The sequence below is a fragment of the Mustela erminea genome, chromosome 7 (assembly GCF_009829155.1).
Source record: "Mustela erminea isolate mMusErm1 chromosome 7, mMusErm1.Pri, whole genome shotgun sequence".
NCBI classification, from domain to species: Eukaryota; Metazoa; Chordata; class Mammalia; order Carnivora; family Mustelidae; genus Mustela; species Mustela erminea.
This window is the reverse complement of record NC_045620.1, coordinates 80,203,037-80,223,949: the sequence shown is the minus strand read 5'-3', so window position 1 is coordinate 80,223,949 and position 20,913 is coordinate 80,203,037. Positions and strand designations below refer to the sequence as shown.

Genomic DNA, 20,913 nt, shown 5'->3' with positions numbered 1-20,913 from the left:
GGCAAGGATGGAAGTCAGTAAGAGGTATCAGAATCATTCGAAGTGCCTCACAATTTTGCTTAAATCTGACTGAGAAGTGGCAAAAGGCAAAGACTATACACATACTGTTATTTTATGTTACTTCTAAGTCTGAAACATTGATTTGACAGCATTTCTTAAACACTGATGCTACACAGTCATGTAAACAATATGATTTAATAATTTTAAGGATAAATGCTTTGTAAATGGTAAAACATCATAAAAATGTTATCACTACAAAGTAAGTACACAACTTGAATATCAGTCTTACCACTCTAGATGGTTTTCTTCTGTTGATGCACTGGCAGTCAATACTATATAATGTCTATGAAGAATTTTTAGCCATAATTAGAGGGGGAAAAAAAGCCAGAAACATAGTTAGGGTCTGCTCTTCCATCATTACTTGTTCTTTCTTCCTCCCACTGAACAAAAGAACTAATGCAGGCACACAGCTTATGAAAATTAGAACATGCTTCAATTTTCAAAAAATTAATTCTAGACCCTACAATTAAAAACGATTCACTAAAACAAACACCACTAATACTGGGTTAGATACTACTAGAGTACACAAACTCAACATTTAGGATTTCTGCTAACCTATTCTCTACCTCACTTGAAATATATGTGACCAAGTCACCCACCACATATTAACTTTGTAAGTTTAACATTCTTCTTTAAACACACAAACAAAAAATACAAAATTTCAAATACCTATACTTTTGAAAAAAATTTGGTGGCTCAAGTAGTTTGGACCAGTCTGATTTCCCTTGAAGGATTTCATCTGTGACTGCAAGACCTAAATTAAAAACAAGAGAGAGACTGATTTTGAAAACGGGCTATTTTATTACCAGCTTCTGTATCACTCTATCCCAAAATCAAACTCGACCAAACTCTTAAGGGAAAAAAATATATATATATTTCTCAGAACACAAAAATCAATTTCAAACAGATTGGGCTGGCTCCATTTTGGAAAACCATTACTGGAAGAATACATACATATTTGAAAGAACTTTTAGAAATAACAGGCATAACTGCACTTTAGAATAAAACTGTTATAAATCAAAAACTTGTGGGAAAGGGCCAACAGGTTTACCTTGTTTAAATTCTTCTACCATTACTGTTCGAGTTGAGGTGGACACATTATACGTAGAATTCTGCTGTGGGTAGGCAGGGGTGATTATGGGCATGAGATGATACCTATCTGATGGATTTACCTGTGAAATTAGAAGCAGAATAATTGATCTATTCTCCTATTTCAGTTGTCCTCACTTCATTTCCCCAAAAGTCTGAAGAATATGAAATATAAATTTAATACTACATTTCCCCAATTCTAAGAAGTACATTTTCCCTCCCCAACTACATTTATTTCTGAAGTCAGGTATGTCTGATATTCAAAGGCACCTCTGTAAAAGTGCATTTTTCCTCTGAAAAGCTGTTAAACTGATGGTGTTATCTTATACATAATGGTCTCTTAGAACCAAGAAAATACAGTATCATAGCTGCAAAAAGCATTATTAATCCAATGATTCTTAATCTTCTTTCTGCACCCATCAATGTGCAACTCCCTATAGGTAACTCAGAGGAAGGAGCACTCTAAAAGCAAATGAAAATGCAAGGTGAGAGTTATGCTAGCTTAGAACCACGAGTCTGCTTTAAATTGCAGGGCAAAGTAAATCTTTTATATACTTCAGCACTTTATTAGTTCTAATTACTTTTAAGAGTTTTTAACAATGGATTATGACATTTTGGTTGATACACCCACTCATCTACTTTTATATGGGTGATTTTTAATGACATAACATTTGGATCAGAATTTGAAATACCAATCACTTGCACCAAAAAACACAGCAGACAGAAAGAACTATAGCTATACAGAAGGAAGATGAGCAGGAATAAGAAGAATTATTTTTAGATTGCAATTTAGAGAATCATCCTTTGCCTAGAAGGTTCAGTTTCAGTAATAAGTCACATACCCGAGGATCCCAAACAGGCAAATTCAAATTGCTTTCTTCTGGTTGCTTCAGCAGCACAGGATTTGGCCACTCCCTAACATAAATAAGGCAAATTAATTCACAAAGGATCTCACTTCAGGAACTCTATGAAACATAAAAATCATCAGAATCTCTCTTAACTTTCATAGAGCAAACATTGTGGATGGGTATTTGGTATTGAAAAAAACAAACAGGCAAGGGAAGCAAGTATACAAAGTGGTTATATTTTAAATGTGTCTTCTGAAAGGGCAAATACTGTTTAGCTCATTAAGCTGTAATTAATTTAAATCTGAATTTTCCAGGGGCACCTCGGTGCCTCAGTCAGTTAAGTGTCTGACTCTTGATTTTGGCTCAGGTCAGGTCATGATCTCAGGGTCATGAAATTGAGCCCATGAGGCTCTGCGCTGGGCATGGACACTGCTTAAGATTCCTTCTCTCCCTCTGCCCACTCCCCACTCTAAAATAAATAGATAAATTAAAAAAAAAAAAATCTGAATTTTCCCCTTCCTTCTATTTGCTTACATGGATTTAACTCTGATAACTTAATAGCAACAGGGCTAACTTTACTGAAAATACTAATAAATCCACATAGTAGCTATGATTATCACTTCCGTTTTACATATAAGACATTAATCTATATGTAGCTAGTCATCAGAGGCAAAAAATTGCGACCACTCTCAAGCTAAAAGCCTACATTTACAGACCTCTCCCAAACCCAGGAGAAAGCACCATGTGGTGTCTCATCATTGTCTCAAATTTGATGTCTTTAAACTTTTAATTTAAGAGGAACGGAAGACAAGAGAAAAAGTCTATGCATCTATCTTAAATTGCTGAACAAATTTATGTAAAGGCAGAAACTAGTAAATAAAGTATGCATATGAATACTTACCACTTGGAAAAAACTAAAAAGAACTTATGAACTAAAGTAGAAGCTGCTGCATTTGGGTATAATTGACAAGTTCTTGCAACTAGCATTGCCCAGGAGACACCGCCAAGGAATCCCAGCATGTTGGAATAAATACCACGTCCTAGAAAATTAATATATTTGTTAATTATTGTTAGGATCTACCATCCATGACATTCAACCATAAGTAATGGGATAACTTAGTTCCTACAACTGTTCTTTGTTATCCTTTCCCCTCTGGAAATAACATTATACAATCAATAAGCAGACCTTTTATTAGTAAACTATAAGCTGCATCTCGTCCCCCTACTTCTCCAAAACAGACACCTCAGTTCCCTGCCTCAGTTCTGACTGCCGAACCAGGCTCTATTGATATAACACTGGAATTTCCCTCTTTTCAATAGCTATGGTTGAGAAAGAAATGAAAGGAAGGAGGAAAGATATCTAGAGGGTTTACAAGTACAAGGAATAAACATTTCATTAGTAATCATATTCATGGGCATTTTAAAATCAAGCGTAAAGCTGGATTAACTTCAGTATTTTGCAGAATTTCAATCTCTCTCCATAAAGTACAATATACCATTGGTATTAGTCATTTCTCTTAAATTGTTTCTTAGAGCAATCTATAAAAAAGTATTACCATATTTCATCAAACCTATCGGGTCCTCAATTACATAATACAGCATTATTTTATGTCCCACTAATCAAGAAAGAAAGATACAAAATGTCAATTTCAGATATGTTAAAGTATGTAAAATATGCATCTAAGAATTGACAAGACATGGTATTTAATCTAATCTGTAAGGGAAGAAAAATTGTGATATCCCCTTCTTGCAAATTACTTTATCCTGACTATATAAGGTTAACTGAGCCCAAGGACAAATCCTACTTGCTTAAAGGTCTTTTTAGATATGTACTTCCAATATGGTAGCCACAAATCACATGTAGCATTTTTTTGGTTAACAGCTTTATGGAGATATCATTCATATAGCATAGGTTTCATCAACGTAAAATGTTAAAAATTAATGGCTTTTAGTATATTCACAGAGTTGTGTACCCACCACCATAATCAATTCTGGAACACTTTCATCACCCCAAAGAGAAACCGTTAACAGTCACTCCTCTCCTGTTTGCTCTCAATCCTCCCAGACTGAGGCAAGGACTATTCTTCTATCTTTATAGATTTGCCTATTCTGGACATTTCACATAAATGGAATTTACCTCAGTCCATTTTATTGCTAAGTAATATTCCAACATTCCATATAATGGATATATCATCTTTTGTTTATCTATTCATCAGTTTATATACATAAGGTTGTCTCTTTTTGAATTATGAGAATGCTAAAAATATCTGTGCATTATTTTTTTTAAAGATTTATTTGAGAGAGGGGGAGAGAGAGAGAGAGTTGAGTGTGTGTGTGTGTGTGTGTATGTGAGTGGGGGTGGGGCACAGGCAGAGGGAGAGAAGCAGACTCTCCGGAGCATGGAGCCCTAAGCAGGGCTTGATTCCAAGACCTCGAGATCACGACCTGGGCCAAAATCAAGAAGTCAGACGCTTAACAAAACTAAGCCACCCATAAGCCCTATATGTGCACAAATTTTTGTGTGGACATATGCTTTTACTTCTCTAAGACACTGTTTAATTTTAAATTCTAAATTTTAAAATTCAGTTCCTTGGTTGCACATTTCAAGTGCTCAATAGCTACATGATTACTTTTGGATAGCATAGATATGAAGTATTTCCATCATCACAAAAGTTTTATTAGAGAGTGTGGTTTTAGACTAGGTAAAACCTGGTGCCAGAAGTATAGCACTACTTAAATGTAGTTACAAATAATAGAAAATGTGCTATCCCAGCTCAGGATTGGGCCTTTTATGAACCATATCCTATGTGTATATATAAATTAGTTCCAGGCTTTATTAGAAAAAAGTCTTAACATTAAAAAAAAAGTTGAAACTATCACTGTAGGTTCTTCATTTAATAAATTTACAGCATACCTACTACAAACTACATGCTGCTGGTAATGGGAAGACAAAAATGAATAAGATGGTCCTGTCCACAGAGGACTTGAAGAATAGTGAGGATTTCACTCTTCCAGTTCTAACTCCTTCTGATTGCCTGGCTAAAACTGGAGATGAAAAGTCAGGAGGTTTTAGTTTTCAACCAAGGAACAGGAGGGTAGAGTCACCCCTCAGAGCACCATAACCACTGTACGTGAAAAACAGGATTCTCCAGAATCTACTGGACCTCAATTCCCAACAGTATAAAAAGACTCAGGAGTTTCCATATGTGCTTCTATCATTAGTAACTGAAAACTGTAATTTTATAATGCAAACTTAAAAAAGATGTGGGATACTTACGTTTTGCCCATAATTTGACTGCTCTTAGGGTGAGTCTAAAAGTTTCTTTATTTGGCACTAAATGCAAAATCTCATCAGTAACTCTACATCCTGAAAAAGATAAAGCATTCATTTATCATTATGCAACAAAATCTAGTTAATTCAGACATACTTCTAATTTCCAGATTCTCAAATGCTAAAACTACCAAAGATAATAAAATGTGGGCTTATTTTCTCTATGTATTTGAAATTTAGCACATATATGAGAAATTACTTTGCTTTTAAAGAATTAAAAAGTACATGGCTAATGTAATTCAATATTAAAATAAGAGATGGATCTGAATAAGTTTCACTTTTTTCACCATTTGTCTTTACTGCTAATCAAATATCCCCAACTTATAAAACATAACAATAAAGCAATAACAATTGCTTTAACATCCACCTTATTTCACAAACACTGTGATTTACTGTTGTACTCTGAAAGTACAATAAAAATGCAGTGATAAAAGACACTATAAGCCAGTGTTTTGTTCTCAGAGAGAAGTCTTGGACCCTTGGGAATGCTAGGTTAACCTATTTTTTTTTTTTTAAGTTTGTCAAACCTATTTTTATAATAACAATAAAGCTTTGCCTCTTTACTGTGTTAACATTTGCGCTAGTGGTGCAAAAGCAGTGGTAGCTAAAACTTACTGGTACCAAAGCTTTAGCAACAAACTGTACTAGTAAATAATTATTTTCACCACCAAACATTTTAAGTTAGAAAACAGGAAAGGAACCCATCCAATGTTTGAGCAAGTTAAAGAAAGCTGAACTACCTGTTTTTTTCAAGGAACACCAGTTTTACTTAGAAGAATCCTAAAAAATGAACAAAGTGAGCCCCTCACTTCAAGGAAAACAAATGACAAAACTTGTTACCAATAATAAAATTTGAGCTTTCAAGTAAAATTAGAATTCTGGACAACTAGTATCTGCTACTGTGAGACTGACATCTTTCCAATATTTAAAGACTTTTCTGATGAGACTGGGTGATATTAATGAATGTGATTTTCCTGGATATTTTATAATGAAATGTGTGTTAACATTTTGAAGATCCAAATAACTTTGTGAACCAGTAATTTCCTAATGACCAAGGCATGACAGTACAAAATCACGCATGGGTAAAAGATCTATTCAAAGAACAAGAGAGACCAATAGATTTTAATGTAAGAGTATAAAAAGTTAATTGATGTGGCTTTAGAGTCAATATTCAAATTAACCTTTAAAAAAACACTTTTACTAACCAATTAAAAGGAACAAACTTCTGATATATGCTACAAACATGGACAGACCTCACAAACACTATGTAAAGTGAAAGAAGCCAGACACAAAATACCACATATTGCATGATACCATTTACATGAAATGTCCAGAAAAGGCAAATCTATAGACACAAAGTAGAATAGTGGTTGCCTAGGACTTGGGGTTGGAAAGGAGAATGACTGTAAATGTGTAAGAGGGATCTTTTGAAGATAAAATGTTCTAAAATTGCATTGTAGCATACGACTCGGGAATATGGTTAAGACTACAGAATTGTACTAAAAAGAACAAATTTTATGACATGTAATTATACCTCAATAAAGCTGCTGAAAAGAAAAAGGATACTGTCACTGGTCAAGTTTTGCTGTATTATCAAAGAATATCCACAATTTTCTGAAAAGGCTATTAAAATTCTCCTCCCTTTTCCAATTATGTATCTTTAAGCGGTCAGATTCTACCTGTGCTTCAATCAAAACATTACAAGAAATGAATTGACTGAAAAGACAGATACGGGAATCTAGCTATCTTCCATTAAGCCAAAGAGTTTTGCAAACATACCAAAAAAAAAAAAAAAGAAAAAAGCCAGTCTCACACAAAAACATACTTATATTCACTTAGAATGGGTTATTTTGAAATAAATGCTTTAAAATTTTGTTTTCATTTCTAATATGGTATATATTGACAGATATAACCTACATAAATGGAAGATCTTTGGGGTTTCTCAATAAACTTTTTAGAGCGCAAAGGCATCCTGAGACCATTTAGTTTGCGCACCATCACTATAAACATAAACATTTCAAATAAATGTGTGTCTTTTAAAATGCCTAAATGTGCTCAGATTATCTATATAAAGAAAATCACATCATTTTTAACTGAGTTAATCCAATCCCTTAAAAAGTCCATTAATAGTTCTGCAAAATAGATCTGTCTAATTGTTTTCAAGCAGATATCTGAGATTTCTTTTTAGAAGCTTACCATTTAGGCTGCGAATACACCTTATATCAAGGCTTCTCAGTCGAGAGTCGTCTCTTAGATCTAAATTATCTGATATGGTTTGAATTGCCAGTCTTGCAAAGACTAGATCAATCTTTGGAAAGATGCAAAAAAAGAGAAAAATATTACTTTTTCTCCTTCTAGTCCATTCTCCCCCCAACCACCCAACCTCAAAAGTATAAAGTTCTAATTATTAGTTTGGGAAGTTCTACCAAAACTTCAAAAAGATTATGTAGGCAATCGCACATGGGAAAATCACTGCAAAGTTGTGTGACGGTAATTAAAGTCACAAATTAAGGGAAAGCATTTTAATTTTAGCATATATGCCAAGCATTAAAAAGAACATCAAAATCTTATGAATGAATTTCTAGATAAAGATGGCAGATCCAACACACATTTACATTCACTCCCTCTTGAAACCCCACTAAAACACCAGTAAAATTTTATTTTTTTTTTAAATTTAATTTTGTTTTCTAAAGGCATAACCCACTAGGATGAAGGGAATAAAAGGAGACAACAGCAAAACTATGGAAGAAGATGGATAAGTGGTAACAGACTTAGCAGATTTAAGAAAGCGAGATAAAAAAATATTGTATCCAGGAAAGGATAGGTAGCTATAAATACATACATAAATAGAAAGGAACATTTAGAAAAATTAAAAAGTTATTCTTAGAAATTAAAAACATGACAGCAGAAATGGAAAACATTAGAAAGCTTGGAAGATGAGAAAACCCCCCAAAGCAGAAATATAGAGATGTGGCTGTTCAATATATAGAAAAAAGAGAGAAAACAAAGGCAAGAAATCCAATAGAATTCAATACAATTTCCATAATTGAAAGGACAGGAATTTTCAAAGTGGAAGAGGACTACTGAGTGCCTAGCATATTTGGCTGAAAAGACATATACCAACGTACGTTACCATGAATTTTACAACTATGAAGCCCAGGAATAAAAAGATCATATTAAGTGTCCAAAGAGACAAAACAGGTCACAAAAGATGAGAAATCAATATGGCATCACACTTTCCCACACAGCATGAAAGGTAGAAGACAATGAAGCAAGGCTTTCAAAATTCTGATACCTAGAACTCTATACTCAGCCAAACTATTATTTTGCTGTAAGAACAAAATGAAGACATTTTACTTAAACACACAGGATCTCAAAAATATGTGCCTTTCACAGGAAGCTAGTGGATGAATGACATTAAAATGACAGTAAGTCAAAAAAGAAGAGAACTCTAGACAAAGGCAAAAAGAAATCCCAGGATGATAATAAAGAAAGATCCAGGATGCCAGCTGTTTCTCCTTCATCGAGAACAACTGGTGTGGAATCCAACATGTGAGAAGACTCACATATTTTTTTAAGATGATAATGATGGAATACCTGAAAAATCTAAATCTATTTAGAGAAGATTCAGACAGCTAGCAGAGACTGACTTTTAATTAGTGTTACGTATAAAACCAAGCAAACAAAAGGCAAAACAATTAACTCCCAAGAAACAAAATGCCACAAAGAACAATAATCTAGTACACTTTGTGCTCAGTTTCAAACATTATTTGTAAGATAATAATGTAAACACTGAATATTGATCCAATCAAAATTATAACACAATTATTTTAGATTATAGGAACGAGAAGGGTGTCTATAAAAATCATGGGGTAGGGATGGAAGCTGGTTCATTTTCTATAGTGAGAAGTCAATAGATACAGGAGAAAAAAAGGTAAGAAACTATTTAAAAACAATTTGATTCCTTAAAATATGTGTCTTTGTTGGTCTGATTTAAAAAAAACAAAACAAAACTGAAAAAAGCCTTATGTATTAATTCAGTTGCAAAGTCAGAAAAAATATTAAACACTTACTTCAATTCCATCAAATTCAAATTTTATAACAGGTACAAAGGCATCTTCTACAGCCTACAAAAGAGGACAACAATTAAAACACGTAAATAATCCTCTAAAGGTGTAATCCTTTCTCTATCCTTCCTAACTGCCAATGATGTGAATACCTTTGCTAAAAAGAAAATGTTCTTCGTATCACATTCCAAGTAAATAAGTGCTTTTACCCTGTGACTGTGTTACTTCAGATACAGAAAATGTCATGTCAGTAATTAAATAATTTATTTATCCTCCTAAAGATACTCATCAGAAACTGGCAGACAGAACTGCTATCATTTGGGTACTCACTATTTGTTGAGATTAAACCTGAATACCAAATATTTACAAAAAAAACTAGTGTTGGAAATTAAAATATAATCAGAGCTCATGATTAATCTATTAATACAATGTAATTCAGAATCAGTAGAAATGTCCTCTTTCTGAGCTTTCTTAATCCCCCAACCTAACAAATTCTTAACCTCCTTCTCCATTCCCAAATGCCCAAATAATGCAGATCCTTTCAACTTACCCTAGCACTTTAGACTGCGTTAAAATTTAGTTTCCCTAATCTCTCCCTCCCATAAACTATGTCTTGTTCATTACTGTATTTGTGGGACTAAGGACAGTATCTGACAAATCACTGGTATTGAAATTTCATTTACTAAATGAATGGCTAGATATGCACACAGAGAGTGAGTAACTGAATCTTACACATACTAACAGCTATCATTTGATATGCATCAACCACTTATCAAATATTAGTCAATGTTAATGTCAATTATCTCATTGACCCTCAGAAAAACCTTTAAAAAATTTATCACTACATCTCCATCTTACAGCTTTGAGGAAACCAGGCTCAAAGAACACAGGTAACTTAAAATCTAAGAGCTAACATGTCGTAGATTCTAGATTCAAACCCAGGTCTGTATTAACTATAAAGTCCATGTTCTTAACCATCTGTTATTTTAAAAAGATATAGCAACTTCTTTTTTTTTTTTTTTTTTAAGATTTTATTTATTTATTTGACAGAGAGAGATCACAAGTAGGCAGAGAGGCAGGCAGAGAGAGAGGAAGGGAAGCAGGCTCCCTGCCGAGCAGAGAGCCCGATGCGGGACTCGATCCCAGCACCCTGAGATCATGACCTGAGCCGAAGGCAGCGGCTTAACCCACTGAGCCACCCAGGCGCCCAGATATAGCAACTTCTTAAGTATATCAAAAATCATAAGCCCAAGTTTTTGTTAACAAGTTCAAAATATTAAATACCAGAGGATACTTACTCTTAAGTTTCTAATGCCATCTTGATGTTTCAGTTTTTCAAAAAAAGACTGAAAAAAATCAGATCTCTCCACATGTCTTGGAGCTACACAAAGTGCATCAATGTCAGCTCCTGTAAATCAAAGTATTTCTAATTAAGACTATATTAAGTATGAGTTATATTTTTGTTAAAACACATGAAAACACTGTGTTCAGAATATGTAAGATGAATACAGGAAAATATTAACAATGATTAGCTCTGAGTAGTGAGATAATGGGTTTTTCTTCTGTACTTCTAATTATGAATAACAAGAGTTTGTTACTGAAAGTTTTTATCAGAACACAGAAAAGCAGTTACCTTTGGTGTGTACTCCAAGCCTATAGGAGCCAAACGTGAAAATTTTACCACCAACAGTAGCCACAACAGAAGGTGGGAGATTCTAAAATTAAATTAAATTAAATTAAATTAAACAAATGGCATTTGATTGTTGAAAATTATTTAGCATAAAAATTGCCTAAATACTACCAATATATAATATATTTGTAAACTTTGGGAAACAGATTTCTGAAAGTACTTCAGAGCTCTTTGGGCTGCAGCTTGAAGTAATGAGAGTATTCCCAGAGGGAAGACAAAACAAATTCATACCTACAATACATGCACACATCTCTCTTAAGAAAACCATTTTTTATCACTTGACCCTACTTGTCCCCTTCCAATTGCCTGTCTTTGACTCCATCCTTCTGAAGTCACCAAGGAGCTCTTAACTACCAAACTAATGCACTTTCAGTTCTCTATAGTCTCATACACTTAACTCATTCCACTTCCCCATTAGTTTCTGGGAAAAATACACTTAATTTCTTGATTGAACTTATGCAACCTTTCTTCAAGAAAGTGGTCATCTTGAAAAGACCTCCTTGTACGAGGTAATTTAACATCTTTAATGAAAGCTTTTGGACTGTACCAGAACTATAAGGCTACTCTTCATTTTTCTCTGGAGCCAATTCTAACTTCCCATCAGGTATTTTCTACTCATACATCCTGATCCACTTCAATATCCTGCTTAAAACAAAATATTCTTCCTATGATAAACCAGGTATCTCTTCTGATTTCTCTTTCTGTTCCTCATTTTCCTTAATACCTGTACCTATAGTCATTATTCTTCTTGGCTTACCAATTCTTAGCTTATATCCCTACATGTCACCTCCTTTTTATTCAACTACTGTGCCCTTAATTCTAGGCTTTAATAGAATCTTAAGCTACCTTCTTGACCTCATTTATTTTCTCCTATTCCATTTTTTAGAAAATTCACTTGATGTTCTTACTCTATTATATAACTCTTCTGCTCAAACATTGCTAATGCATTCTTCTCTGACTTCTGCTCAAACATTGCTAACGCATTCTTCTCTGACTACTTCTCTGACTAACTGATCCAAGGATCCTTGGATCCTGAGAATCTCCACAATGTATTCGTACGGGATCTTTGTTGCCTTGTCTCCTGATACTCCCTTTTGAATCTCCAACTGCCGACACGTTACATAATCCAGTATCCTTTCCACCGCACTTGCCATTTTCCCCACCTCAAATGCTTGCCCATCTTCTCTGGGTATCTCAATACCATCTGTTTTTTCAAAGTTCAAGTTCCACCTTTTTCATGAAGCCTTCTGATGATCCACCCCTTCCGTAAGAAGCTCTTTTCCTTCTGTGCTCCTACACTATTATCTTTAACTTTTTTATACTACATTTATTACTGACCTTATCCCCCTGAATACATGTTCCATCCCCTCAACTATATTTAAACTCCTTGAAAATAAGAACTGTATCTACTATCTCGCTTGTTTTTTATAATGCCCAGTGCGAGCTTCAAAGAATAATATCCCTTAATTAACTTAATAAAACTATGTAACAGGATATTATATTTGTTACTTCTTCTGTTGAATGGATATTAATGTTTATGACTACCACACATGATTTTAGAACTAGAAAGAAGTCAGTAAATTTATTAATATGAATCAAAAGGATAGAGAAGATAGGACCTTTTGGTTTACCTTCCTACTTTCTATCTTAGTTTACTTTCCTACTTTGAAAAGCAAGATTCTTGCATAATTAATGAGAAAGTGGTACACCGATCAAAGTAAAATATTTTTACCACAAACCACAATATTTAACTAAAATGATCTGTTTGAGTTGTAGATGGCTTATAGCTTAAATATCCCAATTGTACGTGGAACAGTCAAATGATCTTTGCTCTAACTCAAACCCTTCTGATATTTTCTGGACTAAAATATACACAAATCAAAGGAATAGTTGATACAGAAAATGAAAAAAAAATCACTTTATCCACAGGGGAAGATTAAAAAACAATTAAAAAAATATTTTTTAATGATATTTTATTCACTTTGCTTAAAAAGAAAATCCAAATTATGGCAAAGTCTTAAATTTTTATGCCTAGAAACTAAATGTAAGCCAGCGATTGCTTTCTGCAGATTAAAGTATTAATATGAGTAACATGGGAGAAAAGGCAATTTAATAAAAACAAAAAACAAACAAAAAAACCCACCTTTTGACCTTGAAACAGAATATTACCAGAATTTTCTGTTAAGTGTGAAGAAACCCTGAATAAAATTAGTTAGGTACATCTCTCAACAAATTAATATAGTCTCTTTTGTGAATAATACTATTTCATTTATTTCAAATGCATTCTAGAATAGGGATGGAAGCAAAGACCTTGCTAGAACCACAATAGTTGACATAAAGACCACACAAAGTCATAAAGCTTATGATTTTAAAATAATTCTAGCAGTTTGAGTATTTGGTTTGCACACCCATAGTATTTACGGGCTGATCAGAGAGGGACAACAGATTTCTTTAACATTTATTTAATGCCTGAGCTCTGTCCTGAGATTATGTAGGTGACCAAGACAGGTTTTTTTCTTATGGAGCTGATTACCTAGTAGCAGAAAAACAAACATGATTTTTTTTTTTGTTTCTCATGACTAGCATTTCACCTGCTCAGAATTCAACTTATCTGAAAATCTCAACTACTGATAACCCTGCTGAGAGTTCAGAAATGAGTCAGAGAGCTGTTTGGCAGCAAAAGTAAACAACATAAAGACCATTTATTTAAACCTGATGACTGCAGACTTAGCAGAGTCCCTCATGACCTTATTCTGTTGAAAAGAACCAATTTTAAACATGTGCCATAGGCACAGAAAGAAATACTAAAATTTGAAAAAGAAAGAATTCTAACAGGTGTTTATCTAATTTCTAAATCCAGGTAGATTAAGGAGCAGAGAGTTTACAGAGAGACACACTGACTGCTGTGATATATTAACTTTCAGCTAACTGTTAAGGGAAAAAGATGGGAAAACTATAAAAATGATAAAAAGCAAACAAAACTTAAAATACAACAGTTTGGGTCACTCAGTGAAGGGGCAAATGGTATCACCCAGTTGCATACACCCTACTTTGATTAAGTACAGCCACTAAAATAATATTCAGTGATGATTCCCAAACATATGAAAATTCAATTACATCCAAAATCTCTAAGAAAGTAGGAAATATGTAACTTGTTTCAGAAGAAAAATAAGCTACTAGAGGGAAAAAAGGTTGCATAATTATAAATTAGGATCTGCAAACTCCTATATCTCAGGGGTCAGGCAAGTATGCAAATGGAGGGTACACATAATAAACCCAGAAACTGACTGATATATGATAGGTGCTATGTCAGAGAGAGCAGGACTGGTGGGGCCACAAGGGACTGGAGGGCAGGAGCCCAAAACCATTCAAGCCTATTCCTGCCTTGCACAAGGCAGGCCCAATGTTGCCAGATCTGGTATTTCACAAGATGTCTGAAATCTGGCTTTTAAAGTAAAATCCCTTGATATTTAAATTCTGGTACACCACATGTAATTCAAGCAGGAAATCTATGTAGGATTGTAGCTAGACACTGGGGTAAATTCTCATTTATTTATCTCATTTTCATTATTTAGAGACTTAACTGTCTAGAACAATTCATTACCAAGTATACCAAAAAGTCTATTTCAGATTATTCTCAACTCCTGCATCTTATTACTAGGACTAATGATCAGGACATAATGAAACTGAATCCAACGAGTTTAGAGTCTTACCTTACTCTCACTGACATCAGAAATCCATTCTTTTACTAAATTATTCAATTTACCAAGAACAACAAGCCTATAATAAAAAATAACATGCTTTAGATCAAAACTAAGAAAACCCAAAAACAGTATTTAAAAAAGTAGTTAAACTGTAGGCAGAATCTTTATGTTGGCGCCAGAGTAAAAGTACATTATAAATAGGTTAATGCTGTCACATCTGTCAATACATGGCACATCTCTTTGATGCTTTGGGTCCCCAAGAGTTCCAAAGAAATGACGATTGTGATACTATGTGGGTCTTTGAGCTACCCTGAAAATTCAAGAACTTTAATAAAAAATCAAAATTGCCTTCAATAAGTCTGCAGAGGCCAAGTGAATTGTCAACTTTCTTGCCCTTACTATGGAATAAAATAAACTCAATGTGGTGATGGAGGTTAGCATTCTCCCATCTATAGTCAGAGATCTTTGGATAATGAAAACAGGTAAATTAAATATTGGCTAATTTTTTAAAAAAGATTTTACTTGTTTATTTAAGAGAGAAAAAGAGCATGAATAGAGGGAGAAGTAGAAGGAGAGGGAGAAGCAGACTTCCTGCTGAGCAGAGAGCCTGATGTAGGACTGGATCCCAGGACCCTGGGATCATGACCTGAGCCGAAGGCAGACGCTTAACGGACTGAGCCACCCCGGCTTCAAATACTAACTAATTTTTAAAAAATAATATTACTTGGGTGCCTGGGTGGCTCAATGGGTTAAGCCTCTGCCTTCGGCTCAGATCATGATGTCAGGGTCCTGAGACAGAGCCTTGCATTGGGCCTCTCCACCTCAGCAGGGAGCCCGCTTCCCCCCCACTCTCTGCTTGCCTCTCTACTTGTGATCTCTCTCTCTATCAAATGAATAAATAAAATCTTAAAAAAAAAAAGAAAAAATATTACTTAAAAACAGCAGTTTGATATTAAACCAAACTTTCAACCAATAGCATATCTAAATCCACATTAAAAAAAAGAAGAAAGAAGAAAAGTAGAGTTTAGACATCTCAAGGATAACATATGAAAAATGGAATTCCTGAGATGTCCAAACTTGCTTTTCCCTCAGCCTTCTCCGGGTAATGGAACTCTATCCCTTGAGGTGCTAAGATCCAAAACCTTGGCATCATCCTTAACCTCTGTCTCTCACATATATTCCAGTCATTAAACAACCTTACCTTTAAAATATATCCAGAATTCTACTTCTTATCACCTCCACTAATATCCCCCTTAATTTAACCCTCCATCCTTTCCTCCCTGGGTTCTTATCATAGCCTCCTAACCAGTCTCCTGACTTGTGCCCTCAATCCCTCTCAGGCTATTCTCAATATAGCAGCCAGAGTGACTACGTTAAAACATGAGTAAATCATGTTAATCTTCTGCTCAAAAACCTAATGGCTTCTGATTTCACTCAGACTAAAAGCCAAAACTTTTACAGTGACTTACAAGGTCCTAAGTGACCTAGCTCTCCCTCCAAGCAACTTCCCACCTCAAGTTCTTTGAGCCCACATTCACCCGTTTACTTACTTTGCTCTGGATACCCAGGTTACCTTACTAGGTAATTCCTTACATATAGCAGGTACACTCCTGCCTCTAATCTTCTGCTAGAGTGCTCTTCCCTCAGGTATCTATATAGTTCCCCCTCTCACTTTGAAATTTTTCCTTAAATGTCAATAAGGCCTTTCAGATAACCTCCACTTCCAGCTTCATTTTTCTCAGCAGCATATGTCATCTGTAACATTCTGTTTATTTTATTTATCTGGCTTATTGTTAGTCTTTTCCCATAACCTCCACCTAAAATATAAGCTCTAAGTGGGCCAAAATTTCTCTTCATTTTGTCATTTTTTTGCATCCCTTGGCAGGGGCATGGGAAGTACTTTACATTTGCAGAATTAATGATTAAATAACGTACTATAAAATATTTTGCATTTTTAAATGACATACCTGTGGTTCAATTCTTCCTCATCTTCAAACACTCCAAATGGTTTCATAGCATCAATTAATTTCTGTGTGTAAATATGATCAATTTCTTTGGGACATGCCAAACTAATTGGAGAAGTGATTCCATAATGCTTTTGTTGACGCTGGCTGTCCAGCATGGTGTTTCTGTTCAAGAAAAATGAAACAGCAGAAAAAAATTTAAAGTATCATATCATACTGATATAGTTAATCTCTCAGTACACTCATTAATTTAGCTACCTTAAAAGTTTACTTAGTATTAACAGTTGCAGCAGGCGTTTTTTTTTTTTTTTTAAGGGGAAAAAAGGGTATTTTGTGTTTATTTTGATGAAGGGCTATTCATACTGCCTCCAGCTTTCATGGTTAGGATGTCTTTTCAAGCCAAAAGCAGCATGTGTTGGCATCAGGACAACTGTGCCAGCACCACTTAGCTCAAATGCAAAAAGCCTGAATGGGAGCTGGGCCAGGGCCACCTCCACTACACCCTGTGGACTTAAGTCAAGTACCATCTATATTCAATCTTTGAAAAGCAGTCAGCCACTTGAAAGAAAGCTCTGAGTAATAACAATGTTCTTTCCCCCTCAGGAAAGAAACAAAAACATCCCATTAGAAGGTCCTTGTGAAATATCCTGGCTTTTAAAAAGAAATCCCGACTCTATTTGTCCTTGAGAAACTTATATTAACATCCTTTGCTCAAATCAGAATTTATAGTCCTAACATTTTGTAACTCTAGTTAATTGTCCTCTTCATTTAGATTGGTACTCAGACCATTTTCACACTAAATAACTACAACATTCTTTATACTTTTATCGGCACAATACAAGCCAACCTCCAAAACATTCTAGCTATCAGGAAATTATAGTCTTGAATAAAGTACAATCGATTTCAATAATTTCCAAATAAATTTTGGGACCAACATGGGTTAGTAAAACTTTTTATTTTGCTAAGAAAGTAAAGCAAAAATAAACATACGCAATAACCAACTAAACCTACCACCTATCTTCACCATTAGATGCTGAGGACCATTAACAACGGTAAGAATGTAATCTCAAAATATAAAAGAAGTCTTTTAAATGAATAAATTAGCTCTCTAAACAATAACACACAAAAATACAGTAGTGATTATTTTTTAATTTTTAACTGGTCAAAAATCTTATTGCTACGAAGTTCTTAGACATGCTCTTTAGCTAAAGATTTTTAGGTAAGGAGGGAGAATCAAATGGAAGATAAAATAACCTATATATCCTCTGAAAGGATTCAAAGAAACAAAAGGGAAACACCAATACCAGTGACTTTAATTTCTTTCTGGTATTAATCTTCCTGTGCAACAAACAAAATTTCCATTAGCTATTTCAAGTAACTTCTTTTTAAAGATTTAGCTTTTTGCCTCTAAGAGAGCTATTTTAGTATTGTCTGTGTGTGTTTAAATATGTATGGTAAATGGGTGGGACAGACTGATTATAAGTGCCATTTTACAGGTAAGCACCCACGATCCAAGAGATAGGAAGAGCCAAAATCTGAACTCCAAGACCAAAGATCTTTCTACCACTCCATTCTCCCTTCAACAAATACGTCTGTTCTGCTACTATGATCTTGGGTCCCCCTTTCTTATCTATGTGATGAAAAAATTGGTTATCAAGCTTCCTACCCTACCGGTACTAGATAGCGCATAAATTCCAAATCTATAGTTCTGAACCTCCCTCATCTGGAGGGGAATAGGAGGGAAAGCTGACCAAAAGAATCCCACATTCCCTTCAACTCATCAATTTCACTTATAAGTAAACACCCTAGAGAAATTCCAGTACAAGTGTACAAGGAAACATGTACAAGATTGTTCACTGCCATACTGTAACAGTAAACACTCAGAAACAACCTCCAACAGTCACTAACAGAAAAGGGACTAAGCTAAAGTGTATCCCTACAATGGAATACAATACAGTCGTTAAGACGAATTAATGAGAGTTGAAAATATTAACACGGACAAAGTTCAAAGATACTATGTTGCACTACAGAAGTTGCAAAATGACAAGTATGAAACCAGCTATAAAAAGCTTAAAAACAAGTAAAACAATGCCATTATTATGGACACTTACATATGTTGTAATAGCATTTTTTAAAAAGCAGTAATAAACATCAAGTTCAAGACTGTGTGGAACTCTGGGAAGAGAGGTGAATGGAATAGGAAGAGGTAAGAGAATGCTTAAAACGGTATCTGTAATGCTTGAGTTCTTTTAAATAAAGATATGTATGTACACACACACACCCACACACATAAAGAATTCTATGCTTTGGGAGAGATGAATGGTGGCTACACAAATGATGCTTGTGTTATTCTCTGCATTTTTCTGGTTAAATTAAATAATTTCCTAATAAACCAAAATATTAGGAGCTACAACAAAATCCTGCCAAACACGGAAACCGTTTCTGACTTATCAAAGTGTGAGCAGGAGGTATAGACCGCTAGTAGATATACGGTGGGTCGGTGGGGGAAGCTTGGGAGGGCGAAAAGATCCTAGCTTTTTATTAAAACGAAATGCATGGGCTGGGATAGGTCATTCACTCCTGAAGACCAGGAGACAGCCGGTCCGGAGGGAGGAGGGGGAGGTAGGGGGAGGTAGGGGGATGGTATTTGCGCCAATGCAGACAGGAGCAGAGACGGGCTCAGACAGTGCTGGGGGCAGGAGAGTGACCGACAATTTCTCCCCGCGGACACCCGCGTCTCTCCGGCCGCTCCCCTGTCTGGGGGCGTCATCCAAGGTGGGACAGGAGAAGGCAGATGGGGACTCCAGGAGTCCCCGAGTCTGTGCAGGGGTGGCCAGGTGAGCCGCCGGGTGTAGGGGAGGTGCCCTTGCCGACCGGCCAGAAGCGGGGAAGGAGACCACTCGGGCGAGCTCCGGGCAAGGCGCGAGGGGAGGGAACGGACACCGGGTCCCGGGCCGACCACCCCAACCCACCCCTCTCCGCTTCGCCCCCAACCGCCGTCCCCCACCACTTACGCAGACATCTCTTTCATCGCTTCCTGCGTCTCCCACACCGGCGAGTATCTTTCTCTCTGGAGTCAAGTTCTTGCTCTTCCCTTCTCCTCTTGTCGACTTTCCCCCGGTCGCTTGTAGCTCGCTTGCTCGCTCACTTTCCCACTTACTACGGCCGAGGCATCCAACCGAGTAGTGAAAACACCACAAAACCGGCTCTATTTATGACAATACAGCGCGGCCGACGCCAATATGGCGCCGCTTCCCAGCCTGCCCCTCGCCTGCTGCGGCCCCGCCCCTGGAGGCCTGGACCCGCCCTCGACCCCGCCCCCTCCTCCTTTGGGTCCCGGGAGGCTTCGGTGGCCCCGCCCACAGGGGGCGCGAGCTCCGGCTGCAAACGCCGGTCGAAAGGGAGCGTTTCGTCCCCTCCTTTGTCCGTGGGACTGTCAATCCAAGCAAACCGCTTGGAATGTGATTAGGAACATATTTTCCTTGTTTCACTAATGAAAGACTATGTTTTTTAAAAGATCACAACCTTGCCTAGCAAATACTAGTTTAACTCTTCCGTTATCTTTCACCTTTAATTAGTCATAATCATACGTAATCAATCAACTCGTGGAGATTTTGTCGTGATAGGGTCACACCAAGGAACGTGTGACTTTACAATCATCCCAGGGAAAACCAAGCTTGTAAATGGGAGGCTAATCTGTTCACTTCATCTCTACCTCCCCCTGATTTATGACATTCTGGCAGTTGAGGTGGGGGTTGAAAGGACAATCGCTAGCAGTTTGCGATAGGAGGATTAATCCAAGAAATAATTTAATATACTAAATCATTACAAAGAAAAGGATGTCAAGAAGCTGCCTTTTCTCGGAATGTGACTCAGAGCCATAGAGGCGATTACTTATAAAATTATTCATTCATTCATTCAAAAATATTTATTGAAAACCAAACGTTATTAGGCACCAGTGCTTTAATGGAGCCTAAAACCAAACGTAATCTTTAACCTTATGAAGTTTGGAATTTAGTGAGGAAACAATCAAATATAAATGATATTCTTCTGTTGTAGAACTAAAAATACCTACTGTGTGTCAGGCACTAGGGATACTTAATTCCTGCCCTTCACAGTTCACAGTCTAGTGGAGGAGGACAAACATACACAGAGATCAT

The 20,913-nt window shown here is 35.9% G+C and overlaps 1 protein-coding gene across 1 annotated transcript in view; it reads right to left on the bottom strand.

Annotated features, from left to right (window-relative positions):
* PAPOLG (poly(A) polymerase gamma) overlaps window positions 1–20,032 on the bottom strand; it is a 32,031-nt gene extending 11,999 nt beyond the window's left edge. Inside the window, exons 1-13 of the mRNA XM_032352212.1 lie at window positions 19,768–20,032; window positions 16,757–16,918; window positions 14,799–14,865; window positions 11,029–11,110; window positions 10,694–10,803; window positions 9,402–9,455; window positions 7,525–7,636; window positions 5,275–5,364; window positions 2,899–3,037; window positions 1,992–2,064; window positions 1,112–1,232; window positions 730–814; window positions 290–343 (exon numbers count right to left, since the gene is read on the bottom strand). Of these exons, the coding sequence (XP_032208103.1) occupies window positions 290–343; window positions 730–814; window positions 1,112–1,232; window positions 1,992–2,064; window positions 2,899–3,037; window positions 5,275–5,364; window positions 7,525–7,636; window positions 9,402–9,455; window positions 10,694–10,803; window positions 11,029–11,110; window positions 14,799–14,865; window positions 16,757–16,918; window positions 19,768–19,784 (1,166 nt within the window). The 5' untranslated portion in view covers window positions 19,785–20,032. The remainder of the gene's footprint in view (window positions 1–289; window positions 344–729; window positions 815–1,111; window positions 1,233–1,991; window positions 2,065–2,898; window positions 3,038–5,274; window positions 5,365–7,524; window positions 7,637–9,401; window positions 9,456–10,693; window positions 10,804–11,028; window positions 11,111–14,798; window positions 14,866–16,756; window positions 16,919–19,767) is intronic.
* Between the last annotated feature and the right edge of the window lie 881 nt (window positions 20,033–20,913).